Source organism: Euphorbia lathyris, chromosome 3 (genome assembly GCF_963576675.1).
Source record: "Euphorbia lathyris chromosome 3, ddEupLath1.1, whole genome shotgun sequence".
Lineage (NCBI taxonomy): Eukaryota > Viridiplantae > Streptophyta > Magnoliopsida > Malpighiales > Euphorbiaceae > Euphorbia > Euphorbia lathyris.
Window position 1 is genome coordinate 80,695,929 of NC_088912.1, and position 24,795 is coordinate 80,720,723.

The 24,795-nt window shown below is 37.0% G+C and overlaps 2 protein-coding genes across 2 annotated transcripts; both read left to right on the plus strand.

Moving 5' to 3' along the window:
• Nucleotides 1-14,218: 14,218 nt before the first annotated feature.
• Nucleotides 14,219-18,222, plus strand: LOC136223095 (uncharacterized). The gene is made up of 4 exons (XM_066010897.1): nucleotides 14,219-14,351; nucleotides 15,759-17,165; nucleotides 17,482-17,655; nucleotides 17,740-18,222. Exons 2-4 carry the CDS (start codon nucleotides 15,894-15,896, stop codon nucleotides 17,974-17,976), a joined length of 1,683 nt encoding a protein of 560 aa, XP_065866969.1. The 5' UTR covers nucleotides 14,219-14,351; nucleotides 15,759-15,893; the 3' UTR covers nucleotides 17,977-18,222.
• Nucleotides 18,223-18,287: 65 nt separating this feature from the next.
• Nucleotides 18,288-19,533, plus strand: LOC136223096 (jacalin-related lectin 19). Its single transcript, XM_066010898.1, has 3 exons — nucleotides 18,288-18,608; nucleotides 18,684-18,920; nucleotides 19,003-19,533. The coding sequence occupies exons 1-3, from the start codon at nucleotides 18,483-18,485 to the stop codon at nucleotides 19,357-19,359; spliced, it is 720 nt and encodes a 239-aa protein (XP_065866970.1). The 5' UTR covers nucleotides 18,288-18,482; the 3' UTR covers nucleotides 19,360-19,533.
• Nucleotides 19,534-24,795: the final 5,262 nt, after the last annotated feature.

Sequence of the window (24,795 nt, forward strand, 5' to 3'; positions counted from 1 at the left end):
CTATTAGTTGGCCTCCCATGTTCTTCGGATCAAATTATACATTTTGGAAGAACAGGATGAAATTTTTTATTCAAGCTACAAACATGAGTGTGTGGATTGCAATAGTTCAAGGCCCGTTTGTGCCTTACAAAATGGTCAACAATGAGAAAGTTGTTAAGAGTGAAACTGAGTGGTCAGAAGATGACCTTAGAAAACTACAAAATAATGCTTCGGCTATCAATATGCTTCACTGTGCGTTAGATGCTGCAGAGTACAATAAAATTTCCTGCTGTGAGTCAGCACAGGAAATATGGAAGAAGCTGGAAGTGACCTATGAAGGTACCAGCAAGGTCAAGGAATCAAAGATGAACCAACACATGAGACTATACGAGCTATTCGAGATGAATGACAATGAAGACATCTCCGAAATGAACGCTAGATTCACCAACATCATAAATGAGCTTAAAAGACTCGGCAAGAACTTCACAGAAGAAGAGCAGGTGAAGAAAATCTTGAGAATTCTACCCAAGAGCTGGCAAGCTAAAAAGATAGTTGTGGAAGAAGCTCAGGACCTGACCACATACAAGTATGATGAGCTCATAGGATCTCTACTGACCCACGAGATCTCCATGAAAAACTTTGAAGCTAAAGAAAAGTCAGAAGACAATAAGCAAAAATCACTTATCATGAAAGCTGACTCAAAAGAAGCTGACTCATCAGATGATGAGGAGATGGCCATGTTCACAAGAAAGATGAAGAAGCTGTTCAGAAAGAACGACAAGAACAACAAAAGGCCCTTCAGAAGAAGCGACAAATACAAAGCTGAGCCCAGCGACAGTATATACAAAAAGGATAGCTCGAAGCCTGTCACATGCTTTGAATGTCATCAAACTGGGCATATTAAATCAAGCTGTCCCACTCTGAAGAAAGAAAAGAAAGGCACTATAAAAGCAATGGTGGCAACATGGAGTGACAGTGATGAGTCAACCTCATCAAAAGCTGATGCCACGGAGTCAGCAAACATATGTTTCATGGCTGACGAATCTGCTGACCAATGCCATTCTGAGCAAGTTGACCTCTCAGATGAATCTGACCAAGAGGAGCACTCCGATGAGGTAACATCTCTTCTCTTGCTTAGAAATGAAATGGTTAACGCCCTGAGTGATCTATATACACTGACCAAAAAGTGTAACAAGAAAATTAGAGCACTCAGCAGGCGATCTGATGAGATCGAGGAAGTCAAACTGAGTGACATCCGACATCTCCTTCAGGACAACACTAGGCAAGATAAAAATTTAAAAATAATGCATAGATTTGTCTCTGAAGTCCAATCAGACTCTAAGAAGCTGAGAAAGGACATCACAACTATACAGAACTAGTTGAGTACATCGGCTAAGAAAAGGTTCTATTCCAATGTTGAGTATCAAGGTACTGGTCAGCATCGACAGTACACTCAGCAGAACAGTCAGTGTGACTGTTATGGAAAGAGAGGACACACTATAAAAGTGTGTTGGTATGCTCAGCACCATCGTGCCAACCAAAAGAGGAAATACCCTCAAAGGGTAATCTTTTGTGACTATTGTGGTAAAGATGGCAACACCATAAATGTATGCCGTCATAAAATAAAATATGATGCGTCACCTGTTTATGCTAACCAACAAGGACCCAAAAATAATTGGGTACCTAATGATGAATAGTTTAAAATGCAGGTGAGCCTGAGGTGCGCGGAGAAGTCAAAGCTTTGGTATATTGACAGCGCATGCTCGAGGCATATGACTGGTGATGAAACTCAATTCATCACACTTGAGCGTAAACAAGGTGGAAGTGTAAGCTTCGGAGACAATAAAAAGGGTAAGATAGTAGGTTCAGGTACTATCGGAGGAAACCCTACTATTGAGTCAGTCTCCTTAGTCAGGGGTCTCAAATATAACCTATTGAGCATAGCTCAGCTGTGTGATAGCGGTAGAAAGGTTGTATTTGATGCCACGGAGTGTCGGATACTCGAGGGAAAAACAAACGATTTGATTTTAACTGCCCCTCGTGTTGACAATGTTTACATGTTGAGTTTAGAAAAGAATTTTTCGAAAAACATATGCTTAGTGTCAAAGGAAAACATATGCTTAGTGTCAAAGGAAGATAATTCATGGCTATGGCATAGGAGACTTGGTCATGTAAGCATGGACCTCCTTGCCAAATTAGCAAGAAAGCAATTAGTCGAGGGTTTGCCTAAACATAGATTTGAGAAAGATCAATTATGTAATGCTTGTCAGCAAGGTAAACAAACCAAAAATTCTTTTCAAAGTAAAATTATTGTCTTAACCAAGCGTCCATTGGAATTACTACACTTGGATCTTTTCGGACCTGTCCAGCCACTCAGCTTGGGCAGTAAGAAATTTTCCTTAGTCATTGTAGATGATTTCTCTCGGTATACTTGGGTCATCTTGCTGAGTAGCAAGGATGAAGCTTTTGAGAAGTTCTCAACACTGATCAGAAAACTTGAAAATGACAAAGATTTAAAATTAGCTCACATCCGTAGTGATAATCGCAGAGAATTCAAAAACCAACAGTTTGATGAATTCTGTGAAGTCAGCGACATTGACCACAATTTTTCTGCTCCTAGAACTCCTCAACAAAATGAGGTAGTTGAGAGGAAGAACAGAACATTGGTTGAAATAGCTAGGACAATGTTGAGTGAGAATAGGCTTCCAAAGTATTTCTGAGGTGAAGCTGTCAACACAGCATGCTATATACTCAATAGGGCTTTAATTAGAACTATTCTCAAGAAAACCCCCTATGAACTTTGGAAATGATGAAAGCCCAACATTGGATACTTTCGTGCTTTTGGTTGTAAATGCTTTATACTCAATACAAAAGACAACCTTGCCAAATTTGACTTTAAAGCTGACGAAGCGATCTTTCTAGGGTACTCAACTAACAGTAAAGCATATAGGGTGTTCAATAAATGAACTCAAGTCGTAGAAGAGTCTGTCCATATTGAGTTCGATGAAACTGACCTTGCAGGTAAGTCAAGTCAGTCTGCCGAAGATGACCCAGGCTCAGCTTCCGCTGACCAAAATGGAGCCGCTGAGTCATTACCGCACGGGCTGACCAAAGGTAAAAACGAACCTGAAATTACCTTTGCTGACCAATCTAAAACTGCAGAGATTGTTGAAACACCTGCTCCTGACAATTCAATACTACCCAAAGAGATCAAAATCCCAAGAGGACACTCGGAGAAGTCCATTCTTGATGCTGCTGAGAACAACCTGATGACAAGAAATCAACTCAGGAGATATCTTAGCAATGTTGCGTTCGTCTCAGTCCATGAACCAAAGAATTTCACCAAAGTTGAGCACGACAAATTCTAGATCAATGCTATGCAAGAAGAGCTTGATCAATTCAAGAGAAATGAGGTATGGGATTTAGTACCAAAACCTAGGAATCAAAAGACCATAGGAACTAAGTGGGTCTTTAGAAATAAGCTAGACGAGCAAAGCAATATAGTCAGGAACAAAGCCCGATTTGTAGCTCAAGGCTATAGTCAGCAAGAAGGCATTGACTATGGTGAGACCTTTGCTCCAGTTGCTACGTTAGAGGCTATACGAATCTTATGTGCATATGCTAGTTTCATGAACTTCAAACTATATCAAATAGATGTCAAGAGTGCGTTTCTTAATGGATTTATAAATGAAGAGGTATATTTTAGTCAGCCTCCTGGGTTTGAAGATCCAAAATTTCCAAACCATGTTTATAAACTCAAGAAGGCCATGTACAGCCTGAAACAAGCACCACGTGCTTGGTACGAAAGGTTGACCAGTTTCCTGCTGACCAGGAACTATGTCAGAGGTAAAGCTGACACAACCTTATTCATTAAGAAAAAAGGTAGAGATACCCTATTGGCACAAATTTACGTAGATGATATTATCTTTGGTGCTACTAATGAATCTATGTGCAAAGAATTTAGTAAACAGATGCAAACTGAGTTCAAGATGTCAATGATGGGCGAACTCAACTTCTTCCTTGGACTACAAATTAAGCAAGGGAAGAACGACATCTTCATTAGTCAGTCTAAGTATGCCAAAGAAATGTTAAAGAAATTCGATATGGAAGAATGTAAGCCCATATCTACCCCAATGGGTACTGACACTGTCCTTTGCGCTGACGAAAAAGGTAAGTCAGTAGACAACAAGTTATATCGAGGTATGATTGGCTCTCTACTTTATCTTACTACTAGTAGGCCTGACATTCAGTACTCAGTATGTTATTGCGCAAGATATCAAGCTGACCCCAGAGAATCTCACTATATAGTTGTGAAAAGAATCTTTAGATATTTGCAGAACTCAATTAATGCAGGTTTATGGTATCCAAATACAAATGACTTCACACTCATTGGATACACTAACGCTGACTATGGACGAGATAAGCTAGTGCGTAAGAGTACTTCAGGAGGTTGTCACTTCCTTGGAAGCTGTCTAGTATCTTGGTTCAGCAAGAAGCAATCATCAGTAGCCCTGTCAACAACTGAAGCTGAGTACATTGCTGCTGGAAGCTGTGTGGCTCAGGTCTTATGGATTAAGCAACAGCTGGAGGATTATGGAGTACAAACTGAAACTATTGAAGTCAAATGCGACAACAAGAGTGCCATTGACTTATCCAAAAATCCAATCCAACACAGTCGGATGAAGCATGTCAGCATTCGGCATCACTTCATTAGAGACCATATACTCAAAGGTGAGATCAAGCTGACCTACGTACCAACCGATGAACAGCTTGCGGATATCTTTACGAAGCCTCTGGCTCGTGAGCAATTTAACATACTAAGGGAAGCTATCGGTATGTCTAATCCTCTTCAATAAAATTCTATGTCTAATTGAATGTTGAGTGATTATCATGCTAAGTGATTTGTGCTTAATTAGTAACTATTGCATGCTGAGCTAATATGAATTACATAAAATCATCTTATGCTGAGTAGACATACATACTGAGTGATTATCATAAGCTGAGTTACTAAGCATACGAATACTCCTTCTACGTAAAACTGAGCACTCAGAATGTCAAAAACGTTTAGTATTCTAGAAACTGAGTAAAGCCAGTAACATAATAAATGCTAGCACGCGCATTAAGTAGCCACCTAGGATGATGTAAGCGCAATAATTAGAAAACACATGCGCCGAATGTGTCATAAATGCCAGGGATAACGGTCGATTGATCAACTCGAGGTGAAACCGCCATTCCGGCCTATCAGATCAACTCAAGACGACTATAAATAGTGGATGAATTCCCACTAATCCCTCTTTACATTTGAAATCTTTGGCATTTAATCTCTCTCTCCCTCTTAAATCCCAAATCCTCTCAAAATCTCTTAAAGAATCATGTCTGACGATTCTCAGAACAACTCCGGCCGCGATTACGATAACAATAACTCCGATCTAGACCCTCCGTCTCCTACTCAGCAGGATTATAAGGAGACTTCATCTGAGTCTCAAGGACATGGTCAGCGTGACCAATCTAAGGTCAGCACTCCAAGAAAAAACCCTCAAACTGACCAAGCAACTCCGTCAAAGAAACAGAAAAAGAAGAACAAGCAACCTAAGGAGAAGGTATTCCTCCCCGTATACAAAAACGCACAGAAGTGTGAGGTTGTCCGTTGCCGTTGGTTCTCCCCAAGTTTTGTAACGGCTGAGAAACCTTTTTGTGAGTGGATCTCTAAAAATGGCTGGACCGAGCTATTCTCTCTCCCCGGTAACACTTACCCACAGCTGGTAAGAGAATTTTACGCAAATCTCAGGGTTAACGAGGATAAAGTTGACCACTTAGTGACCAAGGTCAAAAACAAGGACATCACGATCACTCCGTCCTATCTCGCAACTCTGCTAAAGCTGAAGGCCAAAGGTTCAGAACTCAGGACCACGAACGACTACTCGAAAATTGACTACCCTGTTGAGTTCTATATACCAAAGAACCACAAAGGCGAAATTTCCAGTACTTGTATGGGCCAGCCTCAGAAAATGGCTCATTACATCCTGACCAATTTCCTATTCCCTAAGATCAACGCCTCCTCCTCATCCAATTTCGAGCAGTGCTTCATCTGGCACATGCTGAACTATATACCACTCAACATGCCCGTCTTTCTTATCGGCGCATTCCAATGAAGTACTGGGAAACTCAAGATGGGATCCCTTATTACAAAAATTCTTCAGGACCACCAAGTGAGCACAGTCGAAGAAATTGAAATTTGGGGTACAGAAATCACAGCGGCACTGCTGTTTGGGCTATCCTATAATCAATCCATTAAGCCCAAGAAAGGAAAGGGGGCAGCGGTTGAAGAGGAAAATGAAGAAGGGGATAATATGGTTGAAGAAGCACAGGATGTGCCGACCAAGAAAGGGAAGAAGATAATGGTTGAAAAGGAACCCGCTGATCGAACTAGGTAAGACAAGAAGCGGAAAGCTGATCAGTCCACAAGAGATGTTAACACAGCTCCGAGGAAGATTCGGATAATCTCTAGTGCAAAGAAAGCTGCTGCTGAGCAAGATCAAGGGGAACCGAAGTCAACGGAGAAACAGAAAAGGCAAGTTGAGCCTGAGGAAGAAAGTGAGGAAACCCCTGAAATGCCATTGAAGAGGAAGAAAACCTCTGGGTTGACGCCGATCAAAGCTAACCCATTTGACTTCGTGGTTACTCCTGAATCACACATTGTGCGGAGTCAAAAAATTGATCTTGAGAAGACTCCTACTGACCAGGAGGAAGAACTAGGTGATATTAGAGGTCAGTCTCAAGCTGATAAGACAGGATCTGCTGAGCCAAATGTGAAAGTTGCTGTTGAGCAAACTGAGAACCAAGCTGAGCAACCAATGAAGGACAAGATTGTGGAAGGTCTTGATGCTGATCTTGGTCCTAACTCCGCCTCTGAGTCTCTTGACTCCATTGCTGCTGATTCCTCTCCTCAAACAAACAAGGACAGCACAGGCAAGCAGCTCAATTGTAAGGCTCTGAGACCAAGATTCATCGACCTAATGGATGAGTCTCCACTAAGGGATCCAATCACCGACCTCACCAAACTTCAGTTTCAATTCTTCTCAACTGTCACTGAGCCCACTCCGGACCAAATAAAGGAAAACCAAGCCTTTGTTTCTCAAGCTGAGGAACAAGCCGACCCCAAAGCTCCTCAGGGTCCTATTTCTGCTGAGCAAGTGCTCGAAGTCCCTGCTGCTCAAGTCAACGAGTTGGCAAAGGAAAACCCTACTCAAGTCAGTTCTGAATTGCCTCAACCTTCCAATTCTCCTCAACTTCAGGCTGATACTGAGCAGGTCAATAATTCTGTTGATCCACCACTTCCTACTCCTTCAATGCAGAATGATAACCAGTTAGCTCCTGCTGCTGACCTGGCTAAAAGTGCAGCTGCTGACCAAGCTGGCACCTCTACTTCTCAGCACCAAACACCTCCTCCATCTGGTGCTGACAAGATTCCGGCCTCTGAACCATAAACTGATGAATCATATGCTTACTTAAATGCTTCTGAGTCTGGCAAGAAGATTATCAACTCAGCTCAAGCACTACTTCAGGACATTCATCAAACTCAGGCCGATGCTGCTGGGTCTGTTCATGTTGAGCCAACACAAATCTCATCTGTCACTCAGCTTCTCACTGAAATCAAAGGTCTCAAAGACTTGATGAGTGTCATGACCTCTTTTGCTTCTCAACAGCCCAAACAAGAGTCAATAATAAAGCTGGCCGAACTCCAGCTGACGATGGTGAATCATATGAACGCCATCCAAGGTCAACTCAATGCCTTATCAGCTGTGAACTCAACATATGCAACCTCTGCTGAGGTTAATCAACATTTCTCCCAGCTGACCTCTGAGCTAACCGGAGCTCGTGAGCTAATCTCCTCCTCCTCCCAGTGTTCCATCGAACAGATTGGTGAAGCCATTCGTCTACTCAACCTAAATAAAGAGGAAATGGACACTGACCTAGTGAAGACAAATGAGATTCTGCAATGCACTCAATCTACCCTTAAGCAGGTTCGGCACACCAACGTTCAACTTTAACAATATGACACTGCGCTGCTCGGGATGTATCATCAATCATATGCCCGGATGATAGAATCCATAACCTGGATCGGGAAATCTCAAGAGTATCTATTAAGTATGCTCAGTGCCACCATTAAAATCCCCGCTTCCACTATGTCCGATGGCATGGAAGTCTTCAAAGGTCATCGGGAGAGTACGAGTCAACTTCAAATGTACTCATCAAAACTGACTCGTGCTGTTCAACAGGGAACCTTCTATCCTCCTCCTCCAACTCCCGATGCTGGAAAAACGGGGGAGAAAGAAAGACAAGCTGCTGGAACTCAGTAAAAGCATGGTTCAACTTCTGCTGACCCAAGTAATCCAAGTCAGCAACAAAGAACTGCCAAAGGCAAAGGCAAAGGCAAATCCCACCAAGTTCAAGTCAACATGAAGAGATAGATTAGAAATAGTCTTAGACTTGTAGCTTTATATGTGGCATGTTCCATTTTGTTATGCTGACTATCTATTATAAGCATCCTTTTATCCAAACTGACTTATCTATATGCGATGCTTACCTGTTATGCTTATATGCTGATATGTCATACTTAACTATCCATTGAACAACAAATTAAAGCTTATGAACATAAGGAAAATACAAGTAAAACATACTCAGCACACATAACTCTGATACCTGTGTGCAACACTGAGTAACAATTATATGTTCCAAGTATTGACCATCTTCTGAAAGCTGACCTAGGCTCATCTGAATTAGATCTTGAAAGGTCTAGAATTGAACTAAGTCAGTAAAGACATGTCTTAATTTCACTTGATTAAATCTTAGAAGGTTTAGAGTTAAATTGAGTCAATAGATGCAACCCTTATGGGGGAGTAACTTCAGAAGAATAAAAGATAAATCAATCATGGGAACCTTAATGCTGAGTTCCATAATTAAAGATTTTTGCCAACATCAAAATGAGGGAGTTTGTTGAAACACCTTTTCACATGATTTTGATTTGACAAAATTATTTATGTTAATCCATGATTAAGACAATTAAATTTAAGTGCTTTGATTTAATTGTAATAATGTGTTTGTTCAATGTTGAGTATAATCATAAATGAGAATAGAAATAAAAAGTAAGACAGGACGAAGTCAGCATGAGACACAACACAAGCTGAGTAGAAGTATAACCCAGCACTATAGAAGAAAATTCTTCTTCAGAACAAAATACTTGAAGACGAAGCTGCCCGTAGACGCTGAGTGAAATGGTACTCAGTCTCCGATATAAATAAAGAACAAAGGCAACGTCAATAAAGTCAAGCTGAGTGTTCGTCAGGACAGTGCGAATGATCCATTTACTAAAAGACAAGATCCGACATGAGTCTGCACCAATACAGAAGCCTTGGAATTACACAAGGAGACAGTTTCGAGACGCATAGGTCAACTGGTATTTGGCTAAAAGACGAAACTAGCACTAGAAGATGAACCTAGCGGAAGAAGACAAGCTTGGCCTGCTAAATTCAGACGACAGGATTGGCCTGCAAAACTGTATGCTGACCAGTGAATGACGCAAGAAGACCGTTTGGATCCAATAGATAGATCCGAATTCAAATGATTGAGGCATCAGATTTCACTATAAAAGAACAAGTTCATCTCTTGGATCCTTTGCCGAAGTACAAAAGAGAAAAGCATACATACAAGCACATACAAACAAGAAAAAGAAAATACTTACACCCAACTCCTATTTCTGTGTAAAAGTCTAGATTGAATTTGTATTCATCTAAAGTGTTCTTCATCTAGAAAGAACAAATTTGTATCAATTGTAAAGGTTGAGAGAGTGGTGCTGAGTACTCGGTTTTAGTACTCAGCGGTAGAGAAAATCTGAGTGTTTAGTTATAGCGCTCAGTAGGGTTGAGTAGACGAATAGAGGAAGGTACTCTTGCATACTCAACTGCTTGTAAACGGTTTGTGCTCTACCTTTAAAGAGCTCAGTAGTGGATTGAAAAATCCCAGAAGGATTCTAGGGACTGGACGTAGGCGGTGAGGCCGAACTAGGATAAGTCTGCTAAGTAATCTCTAACTCTGTCTCTCAATATATATATGTATGTGTTGCTTGCTTAAATTACTCAGGATATAAATTGTATAAGCTGACACTGAGTAATCAGAGTGCTGAGTTAGAAGCTGACCTTAAGTGTTAATTCCCAACTCACAAGTAAAACGGTTCTAGTCAGCCTCTAACTAAAGCTGTCTTACATCTTGCTCGGCCTTGCTGACCAAAACTGAGTAAAGTAATTTAAAGAATTAAATTAAGTCAGCATAAATAAGCGAAAAGTTACATTAGTTCCTAACCCCCCCTTGGAACTAATTACACGGGATCAACACACGACACTTCAACAAGACTCTTCATCAACTATAAATAGAGGATGCATTTCAGCATTCAAGAGAGTTAGAGAGTTAGAGATTTTAGTTTTCGATTTTGTAAAGCATACTTGTTATACAAGTTGTTCAATTAGTTAGATACAAGACACAGATATTATCGTTTAAAGTTCGAGTATTGTTCTAAGTCAAGTCTGCACTTTGATAGAAACCGAGTAGGTTCTATTCCGAGGACTGAGCGAGAGGAACCAGTGTAGGAAGCGCTCAGGGTCTGACAAGCCTACGAAGTTGAGGAAAGGATTAACAACCCGGAACTCAATTAGTTAAATGTTATCCAAACTTCTTCTTCTCTATTAACTTGTGACGATTTATAACAAATTAATAAATTATCTTTTCAATGCAATTCATTTTTACTGTTGTTATTTTAAGTCTGATCTAGCGATATTCTTAAAGTAATTAATTTGGTGTTTTCATAAAAACCTTTTTACACAAATCTTATTTCCATGAAAACTTTGTTGTACACTTAAGCAAATTTGGATTTATATTTGGTTATTTGCGAGAATTTGATTGATCGAATATAAAACACCAGATTTGATTAAGGTTTTCAGTCTTAGGCCGATCAAGGAAAGATTGTCTGCAGTTCAAAACCTATTAAGTTGAATTAATCGATAAATTGTTACACATTGATAATCAGATCAAAGTTATAAGTTGTTTTCTTGCTTTGTGTAAACAAGTCTTGAATTCTACTTTAACCTAAGCGTAATTTCTATAATTGTAATCTAAACTATTGACAAAATTGGATTCAGAATCCATGACCATTTAAACCATTTAAACCTTTTAACGATTTTTCTTGTTGGGGTTTAGTGTCCTATAGACAATTGTTCTAGGATACAAACTTAATGTAAATGAAGTGTTCTTTATATCATTTGTTTTAATGAGATATATGTTTTATAACTATATAAAGGAAATCCCTTTTAAGAACTAAATAAAGTCTAATAAAAGAAAATCCGTAAGTTTGTTTAAAGTGATTATAAAGTGTTCATACAAGCATGAAGTGAGACGAAACTTTATAATAAACTAATAAACTTAAAACCACCCAAAGTCAAGTAATATGTTCAGGATTGACATATCACTGTTGAGACTTGCATGTAATAATGTCTTCTGTCCCGACAGAAAGCTGATCTCACAAGCTTCATATATACAGATATCTGGACAGTTACATGGATCCGATGAAAAGAAGTTCATTAGGATTGGGGACCCGACTTGAGATAACAGGATGGGTAGATTCATCCTTGTCACCTGTTCATCTCATTGGTATTAATAGGTGTAAATAATCCTCAGACTCAAAGGAATGTTAATTAGTAATTCTGGATTACGGAATGTGACGCTTTGATCCTGTTGTAACACGATCCTTAACAGAGATGACTCTGGGGTGTGAACAGCAGACGTTGGGTATCACAGGAAGTAATTGCGGGATAGTTATACATTGGATTGAGCATTTATCACTCCCGATAAATGGGAGATATGTCAATGGATCGCTTGTGGAAGACTTGACTCTAAATCCTTGCAAGATGATAGCTTAAGATTGAAATGCAGATTTCTCTTAACCTATCTAATTGGAGTTGACTCGGCCTGTACAAGTAAAACGAACGTCTCGCTATATGTGACTTGACATTATCCATAGTCATAAGATTCAGTTCAAGGACGTAGTTGATAAAGGATCGAATTATACTGTAACTAATACGAAAAGGTCAACGACAGAATCAACCTGTCTTCTTATAGCTCTGGGGGAATGATTACGGACTTGCTAATCACATTCTTCGTACATCATTCCGTTATGCAAAGATTAAATATAATTCTTTGAAAATTAATTTAATAGTTGCATACGGCTAGAAGCAATAAGAACCTAATGGGTCACACATAAGACTTGGAACCCAAAAGAGAAACAGATGTTAATTAACTGATGGAAGCCCGACTAAGTCCAATAGGGCCCAGTAACTGTAGGGGGCGAAATTTATGTATTAATACATAAATAATTAATTTGATTTTATCAATCCTAATTAGATTAGGATTATGAATTAAATTAATAAAAGGATAATTAAATTAGGAGTTTTAATTAGATTATATTACTCCTATTATTATCCAATAAGGTTATTATTATTATCTTTATATTTAGATATATTAATAGATAATAATTAAGAATTCTATTCCGAATTAAATTCTTATTCAATAACCTAATTCTATCTAACTAGGGATTAGATACAAGAGATTATAAATACCCCCTACATAGTGATTTTCGAAATCCCCCCCAAGCAATCCAAGAGAGAGAATTTCGACCCCCTTGTTCGAGGACGAGATTATCTACTGCTTCCTTCCGTTCAATTGATTTTCATCTCTTTCTCTTTATCCTTGATCTTGTGTTGATTAATTATAGACAATCTACTTTGGTTGTTATAAACGGTTGATTCTAACTTGATCTTCCTTTGTCTTGTTTTGTGCTCGGGAACTCGAAGTAAGAGTTGTGGGCACTTCGTTTGTAACGGTAGATAGAACTTCTAAAAGGTATTTCTTTTATCCCTCTTTATATGAAATAACGATTAACGGATCTTGGGTTAATGGAAATAGGTTAAAATTTTTATATTTCCGCTGCTATACGTTAGCCTATTTTCCTTCATTTCTATTAACCTCGAGAAAACGAATTTAATCATAAAAAATAAGTTTTTATTTATCAAAACGTTCCATGTGGGATCGATATCTTTTTATTACTACAAGCGAAAGTCGTGCACTTGCGGAAATCGCTCAACAATATTGTAATCTTGGTCGTTTTACTTTTTTAAAATGTGTGCAACATATCTTCCGCATTTAACTTACTTTTTTACGATCGAGTGATTAATTGATTATATTTTACGCAAGTTCAGAGGACTAATTGAACATTTTATACAAGTTCAATGGACTATCGGAACACTTCAAAAATTTAAGGAATAATCAACCTTTTTGAAAAAGTTCAGCGTAGAAATGATGTATTAAGCCAATGATAAAATACAAACTATATGAATTAATTCAATGTAAAATCAAATTCAATTTCATGTAATTTGCTCAAATTAAAACCCCAAGAACGAATGGAGTCTCTTAGGCCATGTTTGCCCTGTTCTTTTTGACTTAATTTCAGCATAAGTAAGTTCAGTTTAGTTAAGTTCAATTCAGTTCAATAGCATTCAATTCAGTTAATTTCAGTTTAGTAATTTATCATTATTTATTATAATTTAGTATTATTTATATAAATTAACATTATTTATTATAATTATAATTATTTATATATAATTAATTAATATTTATTATTTATTATTTATTATAATTTAGTATTATTTATACAGTAAAATCTCGATAAATACATATCCTTGGTACCGGAAAAAATATTCATTAAGCGAGATTATTCATTTATCGATAAATGAATAAATTATTCATTTATCGATCAATCAATATTTATTATTTTCTAGATAATTTTTCATTGTAAAATGCATACAAACGAAGAAATTATCCAGTTAATAATGAACAATGATGATGGAAATGATCCAGAGCCAGATGATAGTTGCGTTGTCGCAAATGTATCGTCAAAAGAGACCTTAAACAACCACTTGCTACAACATGAGCAAAATATACCAAACGTTGTGTTTGCATTACAAAAAGTTAAGGATTGTGTTCATTTTAGTTTAGGTGGAAAAAAAAAACAATCAACTATAACTATAGATGCATTTTTTCAGAAGAAATGGTTTCTAGTTGATTAATTGAATTAATTGAAAGGTTTTGGTATATATATATATATATGATGAAGCTGTTAGGCTAGTGGTTGAGAGCTTATTTATGCCTTAGGAGGTCATGGGTTCGAATCACATCCAGCGTCTGCTGGGGTTTTTCTGTCTCCATTACTTGATTCTCATCTTCGTCCTCTCTTCCTCGCTCGGTCTGCGTTAGCTTCGGATTCTTAGGTAAGCGATTCCAGTTCTTCTTCTTCTTCTCCAGTGGTGTGTTGGTCTTTGATGCAGATTTTTTAGTTTACAAATAATTTCCGCGTTGTCTATTGATTCTGTTTGGTCGGTTTGAAATTGTTTTTGAGGAAGAGGAGTATATAACTACATATTATGCTGATTGTATTCGTTTTTTCAGATAACCCCTATATTTGATTCGCTACACTTATGTTCCTTTTGAATTTGAATTTAGGTTTCCATTTTATCTTGTTCTGGAACAAACACCGACTTAGCTGATTTTGTTTTATTCAAAGAAGAGAAGTCAAATTAAGAGAGTGTTGAATTTATATATAGTGTAATATATAGGCATATCCCACTAGAATTCAAAATCGTAATTTGAAGTCACATCCACCGATTTGAACTCAATCCATTTTATTCTAATCTCAATTCAAAGTAATGAATTCACGAGACCAAACCACTGTAGAAAAAAGTTAAATGAAAAGGGAAATTCCTTTCATACATCAACTTAGCACTTAAACTGCAGCTAAAAAGTGCTTAATTAGATTGAGATGAATCCATCATAACTGAAACGAATGAATTAAAATGAACCAAAACAGTACACAAGTAATAATCAAAAGCCCTCAATTCCAAATAGTAATAAGTAATCAAAAGCAAAACAGTACAGTATTTGACTCTCAATTGGGAGCAAAGCAGTACAGAAATATTTGGTACAAAGTTAAGATACTGATTAAGCAATTGTTAAGTCCAAATTTCTATTGGACTTGGTACTTTCAACTGTATGGAATTTGGAATTCTTCAATACTCTTTCCTTTTTTGCATATATATCTTGCCTATTGCTGGATGTTGTCTCTTTCGTTTTGTATATGTGCCCCCATCACTTAGCTGTGCAATGTTTATGCTGATCATCTAACTCAGTGGGGGATAACATTACGTGAGATAGTCTTCTTAGCTATTAATTTATTTCCTTTCTACATTTATATTTATTGGGTTCTGTGGTGGAACGAGGGGGGCTCTGCTAGAGGCCGGAAAATTGTGAAAAAAGAAATATGTTTTTACAGAGCCGGTCAGACACCTAGCCTCCCTGATCTCTGTTAGAAATGTTGAAGGAAGAAGATGAAGTTCCTCTTGTGTCTGTTTTTTTTTAATATTCTCACTGGATTTTGTTACATCTCCAGGAATATCTATCTTACTGCCTCGTATGAAAGTTATGGAAATTTTGTTGTTAAATAGTTGAGCCCCGGGTTATTCGGAATCCCGGTTCCGCCACTAGTTCTGCATATTCTTGTCTCTCCCCTATTAATCAAGATAGGAAGTTAACTGTTATGTTTTTCAGTATTGTGTGACCGCTGTTTTGTCAATTATATTACTTATTGGATTATATCTCTTTGGAAATGGGTCCTTTTGCAGAATGGGAAAAAAATCCTCGGATGGGAATGAGAAGAAATTTTTATTATAGGCAAGAAAATCGGTCGCTCTGATTCTACATCAGAAGCATTGAAACTTCAGAAAAAGCGAAGCAATAAAGTTTTGAACTCTGGTCATATGAAAAAGCATAGTAGAATGCAAGTGACGCCTAAGGACCAAAGATTTGATTCCATTGACTATATCTCGCAATTGCCTGATCATGTTATTCATCATATCCTATCTCACTTGCCTTGTAACAAAGATGTAGCTAGAACTAGTATTTTATCCAAGAAGTGGAGAGACATATGGGCTTCCTACATAATCTTGGATTTTGATGAACGCAAGTTCCATAAGCAAGATTGGAAACACCGGTTTTCACTAGAGTTGCTTTCTATAAAGTTCAAAAAGAAGAAAGAGATGGGAATGAAGGCAAAGAATGAGTTATTTAGGAATTTTGTTGATGACACCTTGGAGAGACGGATAGAGCAAAATGGCTGCATTCAGAAATTCGGGCTCCATTTAACCTCCTATTGTAAAGAGCAAGCTAATCATGTAAACAGATGGATAAGTTTGGCAAGTAAAAGCAAGGTCCAAGAGTTAGATCTCCATATTCCAAGCAATAGAAATTTATACTATGATTTGCCTCAACTTGTCTTTGCTTCTGATTCAATAATTTCATTAAGGATTCACGGCTGCAGGTTGGGAACATGCAATGATATTAAGTTTTCCAATTTGCAAAAGCTCAGCTTTGGGAAGCTCAATATAAATGAAAATATTATTCAGAACCTGATGCTCAGTTGCCCATTAATTAATGATTTTAGGCTAATATACTGCATTGGGGTGAAAAATTTAGTGCTGCTGAGTGATAGACTTGATAGAGTTGACATACATTTTTGCCACGGAATGGAGAAAATTGAAATTCAATCATCAAGTCTTCAGACATTTTGGTATCATGCAAACATTTCTAGGCATTGTGAAGTCAATTTAGCCTCATGTAAATATCTGAAAAACTTGACTTTTGTGGATGCCAAAATGAATGATGCTACATTCCAGAATCACCTTTCTAATTTTCCTGTTCTGGGTCGTCTGGCTTTAAGTAAATGTAATGCCTTACAGTTTATTACAATTAAAAGCCATCATCTAAAGGCATTAGCTTTGAGAGAATGTGCAAAGCTAAGGGAGACTGATATTGATACTCCGAATCTTCTATCTTTCAAGTATAGTGGTCAGACTGAGTGGATACCCTTTTCTTGGATGAACCCTTCTGGCATGAAGGAAGCAAAGCTTTACTTCCAATGTTCTAGCACGTTGCATAAATCTGTTAGCAGCATTTGGTATAATGGACTGACAAGTTTTCTAAAGAGGTTTGATCACTCCAAAGGCATGAAATTGGTTGTTTGCTCCGGAGAGGTATTTTTCGCGTATGTGGTATCTATTTTTATTTTTATCAATTACTACCAGAGGTTGAAGAGGGCGAGCCTTGGCGCAACGGTAAACGTTGTTGTTGTGTGACCAAGAGGTCACGGGTTCGAGTCTTAGGAGCGGCCTCTTGCCAAATAAATTGGCAGGGGAAGGCTTGCCCCCAGTACACCCTTGTGGTGGGACCCCTCCCCGGACCCTCGCTCAGCGGGGACGCGTAGTGCGACCGGGCCGCCCTTTTTTTTTTTTACTACCAGATATTCTCATACATGTTCACTTTTTCTGCTGCATGTTACTGTCTATGAAGAATGTCATTATTCATGAAGATATGAAAGAAGTTCTGATTCCCCTAGACTGTAGTCTGAAGCTTGAAATCATCGTATCATCGATCAGCTTGGAAGACATATTAGATAATTTGCTGAGAAGATGGCGTCCAGTAACACTATCAATAGTACCATCTACTTCTAGTGATTTACCCAAGGTATGACAGTTTCATTGCTGATGAGAATCATGAGATATATAAACTGTATAACAGCTTATCATTCTCTGTTTTGCTTGTCTTCAGCTATGTCAAGTGCAGATGAAGATGGAGAACAGAGAAGAGGAGCCGAGCTGCTGCAAGTATAACTCTTCGAACAACAAATGTTGGCGGCATTTTTTGAGAGATGTTAAAATTGAGAATCTTGCTGATTTTAGAATGAAATCCAGCTGGATTGATTGGCTGAAGATATCTCCATCTGTGGTGAACCAGATGAAATTTTTTAGATTGGAATGGGAAAGTCTACAAGGGTCTATTAGTTAGGTTGCTTAGAATTCTGGGTCTCTGTTGCATAGTTTGTTACCAGATGAGTCCACGATTTTGACTAGTTATAAACAATATCACGAGCATCTATTGCAATATACTTTCAGAAACATATATAATATAATATTATAATCTACAGACTGCCTTTTTTGTCCTGTATTTTTGCTTTTTGTGAAGAATTATATTGTATAAGAGATAAGCTAAGAATCTGATTTTCGAATCGACTAATGAGTTTCTATATTGTCATTTTATTCCTTTACTTGACCTTTCTGTTTTGCTGCCAAAATCACCATGCAATGTTTCAACAACTGTAAAGCAAGGTAAGCATGGCTTGCGTTCTTGTGAAGCTATAGGCAGCCTTATCTTGTGAAAAGCTATAGAGAACTGTTTCATTATGCTGCCATGTAATAAAACAAGTTGGGTGTTGAAAAGTTGTGAATCATTTATAAAAGCAGAAACAATATTCTAAGGTTTTTACTTTGAGTTGCAGAATCTGATGCTGCTGCATGGTGTCCTCCACTGGCTTCTCTATTTTAGGCTTTTCGCAAACCGTTGTATCCCTTCTTCTTATAGGAATCGGCACATTCTCCTCGGCCTCTTATTGTCTACTGGTTTTCTTATCAATCTATATGGTAAGAAGTTGAAATCTTTTTTGTTTTGCTTGATTGATGAGTCTGTTACAAAATTGCAAATCTCGTGCAATCCAGGATTACAGCAAGGAAGGCAGCAAAGATCAATCAATCGGGAAAAAGAAAAGCATTCTCGTAGGACCATGGGGAGGAAATGGAGGGGCTGCTTGGGATGATGGGATCTACAATGGAGTAAGAGAAATTACCCTTCTTTATGACCGTTGCATCGATTCAATTCAGCTAGTGTACGACAAAAATGGTAAGCCTGTCACCTCCGAGAAACATGGAGGAGCCGGTGGCAGTAAGAGAGCCGAGGTTAGTTCCATCTCATATACATGTCAAACCAATGTTTATGATAAAAACTGAAGTATGATCAACATTTCGATATATGTTTTAGATCAAGTTGCAGTTTCCAGAGGAATTCTTGGTGAGTGCTAGCGGCTATTACTGTCCGGTGGTGCACGGAGGAAGTCCTGTGATACGATCGATAACGTTTAAGAGTAACAAAAGAACATTCGGACCATATGGATTTGAAGAAGGAACACCATTTACACTGTCAATGGATGGAGGATCAATTGTGGGTTTTATGGGAAGAGGTGGATGGTTCCTTGATGCAATTGGATTTCGTTTATCTCGTTCTCAATCTACTACTAAGCCTACTCTTCAAAAGGTTAGGCAGACGTTGCAAAGGTTTACTAGTTCTGTTACTAAATCTTCTTCTGCTTCTAATAAGGGTGCTGAAAAGGCTTATTGATGCTCAAGTCAAGACACCTATTTATGTAATATAATATGATAAGATTTACTTTAATTGATATATTGGTTCGGTTGTATTGGTATGTATATTACTGTCTTTATTAAATCCTTTTGAAGTTGGTTGTTACACTATTTATCTGTAGAATAAGTGAAAAGTTACACCTTTTTTTTTTAAGTTTCTTTGGTAATATTATCTGAATTTTTGATAGTACAAGTTACAAATTTAGTCATGATTATTGGGGAGAGTAGGTCTAGTTTCATTAGACAATGCAATTTTAAGTTTTATTAAAGTGTCATTAATTGAAAGGTGAGTTTTTTTTTCTCATTAATAGAACCCGTGCAATTTCAAATCTAATTTCAAATCTTATTGGATGGTTAGAATGTTGGAAGGTATCCTGAATATGAAATTGTGTGAAATTTATTTATTTTTGTTAACGAGTTTGAAAAAAAACTCATCTTAGGTATGTGTTTGTGTGAACCTGAAGTCCTTAAATCGTATATTAATATTTGATTTATAAACCTTTGGTTTATAAACATTGTTTATAATTCTCTATGAATCTTTTGTGGTACGATCTCTATCTAAAAACTTGATATGTGCATGCAGTTTAATTTTATCTACGAATCTTTTTTTAGATATGGGGTTTTTTTTTATGATAATTTGGTCTTTATGAGGTTTACTGATTTTCTATAGTTCTACCTGGCTATTTTCTTATCTTGTGATAAATATGGTATATTCGAGGTTCTACCAGATGTATCTCTCTGATAGTCACACTTTTTTTACAGTTCTAGCTAATTGTCCTATTATAACAATAATTCGATCTTTTTAAGGTTCTGTCGAATGTAACTCGCGAGACCTTTCTTTGGTTCTACATGATCGTCCTCCTATCTTACAGTAAATATCTACAAATGGATCTTATTCTCCCTCAATGCATTGCTTAACCTGTTGCAACACCACAGCCAATACATCCTACATTAACATTAGCAATAAAAGCTCTTCCGGATCTCATCGAGTATTGTGCATCGATTGACAATCTAAAATTTCTTGTCCTGATGTTGCCTTCATGGTCAAGAAATCGACTCAATACATGCAACAACCAACCGAAAATCATATGCAAGCTTTAAAATGTTTTCTTTAATACTTGAATGATACATCAATCACGTGCGTTCTTTATTCTACTCAGGGGAGTAGCTCTCCCGCATAGGGTCCCAAATTCAAGGGGGGCTAATTTTTTTTATTATACAAATTTAAATAAATGCCTAATTCTTCCCCAGCCCCCTTAACTCGTCCAAATTGGTCATTTTACCCCCTTAACTCATCAAATGTCCTATTTACCCCCTTAACTCCATAAAAATGGTATTTCTCACCCCCTCAACTTGTCCATTTATCCCCACAACTCATAGAATGTTCTATTTACCCCCTTAACTCCATAAAAGTGGTATTTTTCACCCCTTACAATCCGTTATCGAAGCCTAAATTGATAACTTTTTTTAAACATTAAACCTATATTTATGTTATTTTGTAAGTGGAACCTAAATTGATACTTTCCCAAAAATCATAGGCCTATTTTGTTACATTATCTCTACATATAATGTATTTAATTTGTTTATATTAATGTTCTTGTTATTTGTATTTTTTATTCGTTCTTTCTCTTTTCAACTTTTTTTACTACTATAAATGGATAAGAAATACCATTTTTATGAAGTTAAGCGGATAAATAGGATCATAAGTGGTGAGAAATACCACTTTTATGGAGTTAATGGGGTAAATAGGATATTCGATGAGTTGAGAATGTGTAAAATGACAAATTTGGACAAGTTAAAGAGGTGAGAAATACCATTTTTATGGAGTTAAGGGGGTAAATAGGACATTCGATGAGTTGGAGGGGTAAAATGACCAATTTGAACAAGTTAAGAGGGCTGGAGAAGCATTAAGCCTTAAATAAATTATTGTTATTAATTATGTGAAAAATTAAATGAATGTTAACTTATCCAGAATATTAATGCTTAATGGGTCCAATTTTTTTTTTATTATTATATAATATTTAATTACTTATTTTTATTATATTTATTTTATTATATTTATTATGTTAAAAATTAAGTTAAAAGCATTTTGATGTTTTATCGTTGAAACATTAGTATTTTGGTGTTCAGAGCCACGATCAGGGAAGGGACATTCAAACCCATAGCTAATTACATATAAATAGATAGACCTCCGCCAGAAAATTACAATAGAGATTTCCGCCACCAGAAAATTGAACAAGTCATCGGTGATTTTCAAGAATGCTGCCATGAAGGTAAGGCTGTGAGTATTGGTCAACCAGGTTTTGGAACCATGCTTAATACGTCGTTAAGCTCTATAGTTTCTCTGGATTTGAGCAATTCGAGTTTCCGATAACACAGTAATTTTACCCCTAACGTTGATAATTTGAGTCAATTTCAGACACTATTATAAAACACATATTTTTTTTCCTTATTTTATACGCATATCAATTCGTTTTAAAAAGAGGATTTCATGTGTTTTGTAATTTAATAATAGAATTGTAGATTAATATTTATATTCGGTGATTTTTTGAAATTTTTTTTGTCTTATTCGTACAAGAGACGGTATATATTTTTATTTTTTTCACATCCCAACACATGTTTGTGATTTGTTACTGATAAAATGATGCACGTGTAAAGTGTAGATGACAAGATTAATGACCGAACAGACAGTTTGATGAATTATTCCTGAAATTGATCCAAATTATCAACGATAGGGGCAAAATTACTCTTGGCTACAAACGTTAGGGGTAAAATTACATCATTTTAGACGTTAGGGATAAAATTGCTCCTGACCCAAAACTTTAAGGTTATTTTTGCACCTTAATCCATAAAAAATGGATAAGGTACTAAAATAGGCCTAAGGTTTTTGGAGAAATACTAATTTAGGCTCAATGTTCAAAATAGCACCAATATAGGCTTAACGTTTACAACATAATATCAATTTAGGCTTAACGTTTATAATATAGAATCAATTTAGGTCTCACGTACAAAATAGCACCAATATAGGCTTAACGTTTACAAAAATAATACGAATTTAAGCTTAACGTTTACAAAATATATCCAATTTAAGCTAAACGTCACCATTAAATTAACCATATTATATTATTTTCCTATTAACTTTATATGTTATCTTTTTATTTAGTTCTATTTTCTTATTTATTATAATACAATTAATTAGTATTCTTGCCCATTAAAACCTTATATTTGTTTTTCATCAATCATTCCATGACTCCTAAATTCCATGGCTCATATAATATATGCAATACATGAGCAATAAAATTTAGGAGTCATAGAATCATTGATGAAAAACAAATATAAGATCTTAATGGGCAAGAATACTAGTAATTAATTGTATTGTAATAAATAAGAATATAGAACTAAATAAAAAATAACATATAAAGTTAATAGGAAAAGAATATAATATGGTTAATTTAATTGTGACGTTTAGCTTAAATTGGATATATTTTTTGTAAACGTTAAGCTTAAATTCGTATTATTTTGTAAACGTTAAGCCTGTATTGGTGCTATTTTGTACGTGAGGCCAAAATTGATGCTATATTATAAACGCTAGCCTAAATTGATATTATGTTGTAAATATTAAGCCTATATTGATGTTATTTTGAACATAAAATCTAAATTGGTACTTCTCCAAAAACCTTAAACTTATTTTGATACCTTATCCCTAAAAAAAATAGTGAGAAAAAACAGAAAGAAAGAGAAAAAGGTGACACGCAAGGTCGACCATACAAATTATAAGGCTCTAGATGAAAATAAAAAATTATAGTTGTATGTGTGTAATACCAGATTCGAATAACTTTATATATAAAGAGAAACAATGAAAATAAATTGTTATGTAATACAAAAATTATATTCTAAAACTAATTAATTTATATATGCTTATATAGCTTTTTTTTTAGAATGAGCAATAAAGTTCAAAGAATTTTTACAAATTAATTCCTCTAAAGACATCGGAAACAAGAAAGACACATAAGAATTATTATAGGGAAGATCATTGGAGCAATTCTATTCGCTAGCCTTGACACATGAGACACAAAGAAGTTTGGTCTAGAAAGCAAAATAAGTTTACAGTTCTGAATGATCTGCCCGAAGTTAGAAATATCAGGTCTCGAAGAGTGTATACCGTCAGATATTGTTTTTGTGTCCGTTTCGAAACAAACACCATGATAGTTTAGGGTGTTTACCCATTGAAGGCACTGTTGGAGAGCAAGGGCTTTTGCTATCTTCACCTTTACTCTTCCATCACTGAAGGAACTATGCATGGCCATGAAACCACCCGCTGAGTCCCGAATGACAACACTAATCCCGCATTTATCGTTAGTCGATAAAAGGGCAACATCTATGTTGCACTTCCACGACCTGTGTACTGGAGGAACCCAGGAGACAGCGCTTGCAACGGGTCTACGAATATTGTCGTTGGCTGTGCATGACTCTACTCGATGTGCGTTCGGCCATTCTACAATCAGACATTGTGCCCGTCGAACAGTAAAAAGCGGCTTCTCAAGCTTACCCTCCCACAGAAAACCGTTCTGTTGCTGCCAAATACTCAAGAGAACAGTCGCACAATCACATATCCGCTCCTCGTTTTTCATTTTGCACAACGCTAGAAACCAGGTGCTGACCTCCTCTAAGTCGCAATTCTGCATTGGGAAACCCGCTACCTCCCAACAATCCCTAGTGCGCAGGCAGCCGAAAATAAATGATAATCGTGCTCAACCTCCGAAGGACAATGAAGGCACATAGGCGCGATGGGAATGCGTTTCTTCGATAATTGCCATCTGGTACGGAGGATGTTCGCGCATGATTTCCAAAGGAAAAACTTAACTCGGGGAGGCATGACAATTCACCAAAGTACCGACCAGTCGGATTGACTCGCCTCGGCAGTTCCCTAATCCGTCAAACCTTGATAACCTGACTTTGATGAGTACAGTCTGTCTCTGGCGCCATGCCAAATGAGGCTATCCTCTCAAGTTGAATACGGTACAAGCATCCTCTTAACCACATCAGCCTCATGCGGACTAAACAGGGCCTCAAGTTTACCCTGATCCCAAATCCTTGTCCCCTTGATAAATAAGTCAGCAACATGCAACTCTTCCATCCATGTCGGGCATTGCGATTGAATTCTAAACTGATGGTTTGTGGGTATCCAGGGATCTTTCCACACATTTACCTATCGACTAATCCCCAAGTGCCATCTCAGACCCACAGATGAAACTTCCTTCGAACTCCACATACTCTTCCAAACATAATTAGGGTTATTGCCAAATTCAGAAGAAAGGAAAACAATATTGGCATAACATTTAGCTTTGAAGATTCTGCTTACCAAATTATGAAGTTTATGAATCAGTTTCCACCCCTGTTTCCCCAAGAGCGAGAG